Below are 3,276 nucleotides of genomic sequence, written 5' to 3' on the forward strand. Positions count from 1 at the left end.
CCTGGAAGCATTGGAGGAACCAAACCCTGGCAACAAACAATCATTATAGCACTCTTGCAGTGCCAAATAGGCATGGGGGGAGGAACATTAGTGTTATTTGCTTGCGAGAGCTTCAATAGTTATGTGTGAGTAAAATCGATCGAAACCACCAATCTGTAGGCAAATGCAATAAGCCTTGATGGCTTTTCTATTGTATTGGTGATGCCTCATGGTACCTTGACTAGTTTACGAGAATGCATGATATGTACGCATGTGTTTGGGACTGTGCACAGCGGTTACATATTGCCTCTTTTGTTGCAAAAAACACCCAAAGAAGAAATTAAGTGGTTTGTTTGGATACTCAGATTACCCGATGTGAGTTGCAGATATGCCGCATTGATTGGAGAAGACTTGTGTACCATCTACCACCATGAATCGATAAGTGGTGCAGCGGAAGCAAAACTTAAGATTTGCACTATTGGCAGAACTATCCAAAAAACTATAAAAGTATCTTAAAATGCCAAATAAAAATAAGAATTAACAAGGCTCCAGAGATAGTCAAGTAGTTTTGTTATAATTCATTTGCAACCGAGTAAAATGAAGTTATCTTGTCTTTTAAGTATCGCTTTGGCATTGACCAGTGGTACACAAGCCACTTTCTTTTGGTTACCGTTCAAAACATATGGTTCCATAAAGAATTGGGGTTCAAACCCTTCTGCTTCTTACCATATTAAAAGCATTACAGCATCTGGCGAAGGATTATACAAGATCAAACTTGGTTTCACTTGTTCAACAGGGTTGAGAAAGGAGAAGTTATCTAAGTTGAAGATTACTTCAGGAGGTAAAGATTGCAAAGTGTTGTTTGACAAGGATGCTGATAAGGACGAGATTTCAGACCCTAACAATTGGATAACCGAGTTTGATATTGAAGCAAAGGATAATGGTGACAAATTGTGCGCTAAAAATTTTGATGTTCATTATGAATGGAACAAGGCTGATTACTATTCAAAGTACAAATACTGCTTTGGAAAGGACAACGATTACAAGGACTTCAATTATCCATGCTTTTGTTGGGAAAAACCAAAGACTTCAATTACCTGCACCACTTCTACTGCTCCTCCAACACCCTCAACCACCTGTACCACCCCAACCACCACCACTTGTACCAAAAAGACCAAGTCTACCACACCATGTTCAAGTACTACACCATCTACTACTCCTCCAACATCCTCAACCACCTGTACCACCCCAACCACCACCACTTGTACCAAAAAGACTAAGTCTACCATACCATGCTCAAGCACTACACCATCTTCTAGTGTGCCATCTTCTAGTGTTCCACCATCTTCAAGTGCTCCACCATCTTCAAGTGCTCCACCATCTTCAAGTGCTCCACCATCTTCTAGTGTGCCATCTTCTAGTGTTCCACCATCTTCAAGTGTTCCACCATCTTCTAGTGTTCCACCATCCTCTAGTGTGCCATCTTCCAGTGTTCCACCATCTTCTAGTGTGCCATTTTCAAGTGTTCCACCATCTTCAAGTGTGCCATCTTCTAGTGTGCCATCTTCTAGTGTTCCACCATCTTCTAGTGTGCCACCTTCTAGTGTTCCACCATCTTCAAGTGTTCCACCATCTTCAAGTGTGCCATCTTCTAGTGTGCCATCTTCTAGTGTTCCACCATCTTCAAGTGCTCCACCATCTTCAAGTGCTCCACCATCTTCTAGTGTGCCATCTTCTAGTGTTCCACCATCTTCTAGTGCTCCACCATCTTCAAGTGCTCCACCATCTTCCAGTGTTCCACCATCTTCTAGTGTGCCATCTTCTAGTGTTCCACCATCTTCCAGTGCTCCACCATCTTCAAGTGCTCCACCATCTTCCAGTGTTCCACCATCTTCTTCAAGTGTGCCATCTTCTAGTGTTCCACCATCTTCCAGTGCTCCACCATCTTCAAGTGCTCCACCATCTTCCAGTGTTCCACCATCTTCTAGTGTGCCATCTTCTAGTGTTCCACCATCTTCAAGTGTTCCACCATCTTCTAGTGTTCCACCATCTTCAAGTGTGCCATCTTCTAGTGTGCCATCTTCTAGTGTTCCACCATCTTCAAGTGCTCCACCATCTTCAAGTGTTCCACCAACGTCCCTGACTCCAGTTTGCTCTGGTGAAGAATGTCCACCACCACCATCTTCTTCAAGTGTGCCACCACCAGCTTCTCTGACTCCAGTTTGCTCTGGTGAAGAATGTCCACCACCACCATCTACAAGTGTGCCACCACCAGCTTCTCTGACTCCAGTTTGCTCTGGTGAAGAATGTCCACCACCACCATCTTCTTCAAGTGTGCCACCACCACTAGCTGAAACCTCTGGTCCTGTTCCACCACCACCAGCTGAAACCTCTGGTCCTGTTCCACCACCACCAGCTGAGTCAACAACAATGATTTCCATTACTGTTTGCACTGGTGAAGGATGCACTACACCAGCTGGAGACGTCCCATCCAATCCTTCAGAAACTACTGAAGCCTCCTTATCAACCCCAGTTATTCCAACTGTTTCATCCTTTTCAAGTGTTGCAACACCTTCAGTTACCTCGTTGGTCTTCAATGGAGCTGCAAATGTTTACAGCACCAATGTCTTTACCTTAATCTTGGGTTTCATTGCCTACTTATTTGTTTAAAATACCCTTTTTTCCAATAGCAGATAATTAATCTTGTTATTTTTTCTTTATACCTCAGGTTTACTCTCGTTAATTTGATTTCAAGCCGCAACTCTTGTTTACTCTCGCTTTACCTCTATTATATTGTATAGTTACGTTGCTTACATAAATAAATGCTAATTAGGATTATTTAACTCCTCTGCCGTAACTCTAATTTTGAATATGGTCAACCTTAACATGAACGTAAAGAGAAGTTGTACAAACTTGTTTACTATTTTGCAGCCTCTCGGAAAACTTGTTAGACAAAAAATTTCGAACCATCCTGTTTTCTGGCAGTGAATGTATGAAGCTTGAGATTATAATGTAATCATACATTTTCAATACAACCTATAAATTAATCCTATAGAGAAACAAACTAAAACAAAATTATGCCAAAGAAATAAATTATTAAACCATATAAGGTCTAAAAGAATTCTTGCATTAAAGGTTTCTTAAAAACCATGTAATCTAAATCAATGAGTTTATTTCTTACCAGCCTTTTGAGCAGCCTTGGTGACCTTACCAGCCTTGTCAGACTTTTCAACAGCCTTGATGACACCGACAGCAACGGTTTGTCTCATGTCTCTGACAGCGAATCTACCTAATGGT

General features: G+C 41.7%; 1 protein-coding gene across 1 annotated transcript; it reads left to right on the forward strand.

Moving 5' to 3' along the window:
- Positions 1-576: 576 nt before the first annotated feature.
- Positions 577-2,649, forward strand: KQ657_004510 (uncharacterized protein; the record flags this gene model as incomplete). Its single annotated transcript, XM_043195179.1, is given in 2 exon segments — positions 577-581; positions 600-2,649. The coding sequence occupies 2 exon segments, from the start codon at positions 577-579 to the stop codon at positions 2,647-2,649; spliced, it is 2,055 nt and encodes a 684-aa protein (XP_043050376.1).
- Between the last annotated feature and the right edge of the window lie 627 nt (positions 2,650-3,276).

The sequence above is a fragment of the Scheffersomyces spartinae genome (genome assembly GCF_019049425.1).
Source record: "Scheffersomyces spartinae strain ARV_011 chromosome Unknown scaffold_6, whole genome shotgun sequence".
Classification (NCBI taxonomy): domain Eukaryota; kingdom Fungi; phylum Ascomycota; class Pichiomycetes; order Serinales; family Debaryomycetaceae; genus Lizanozyma; species Lizanozyma spartinae.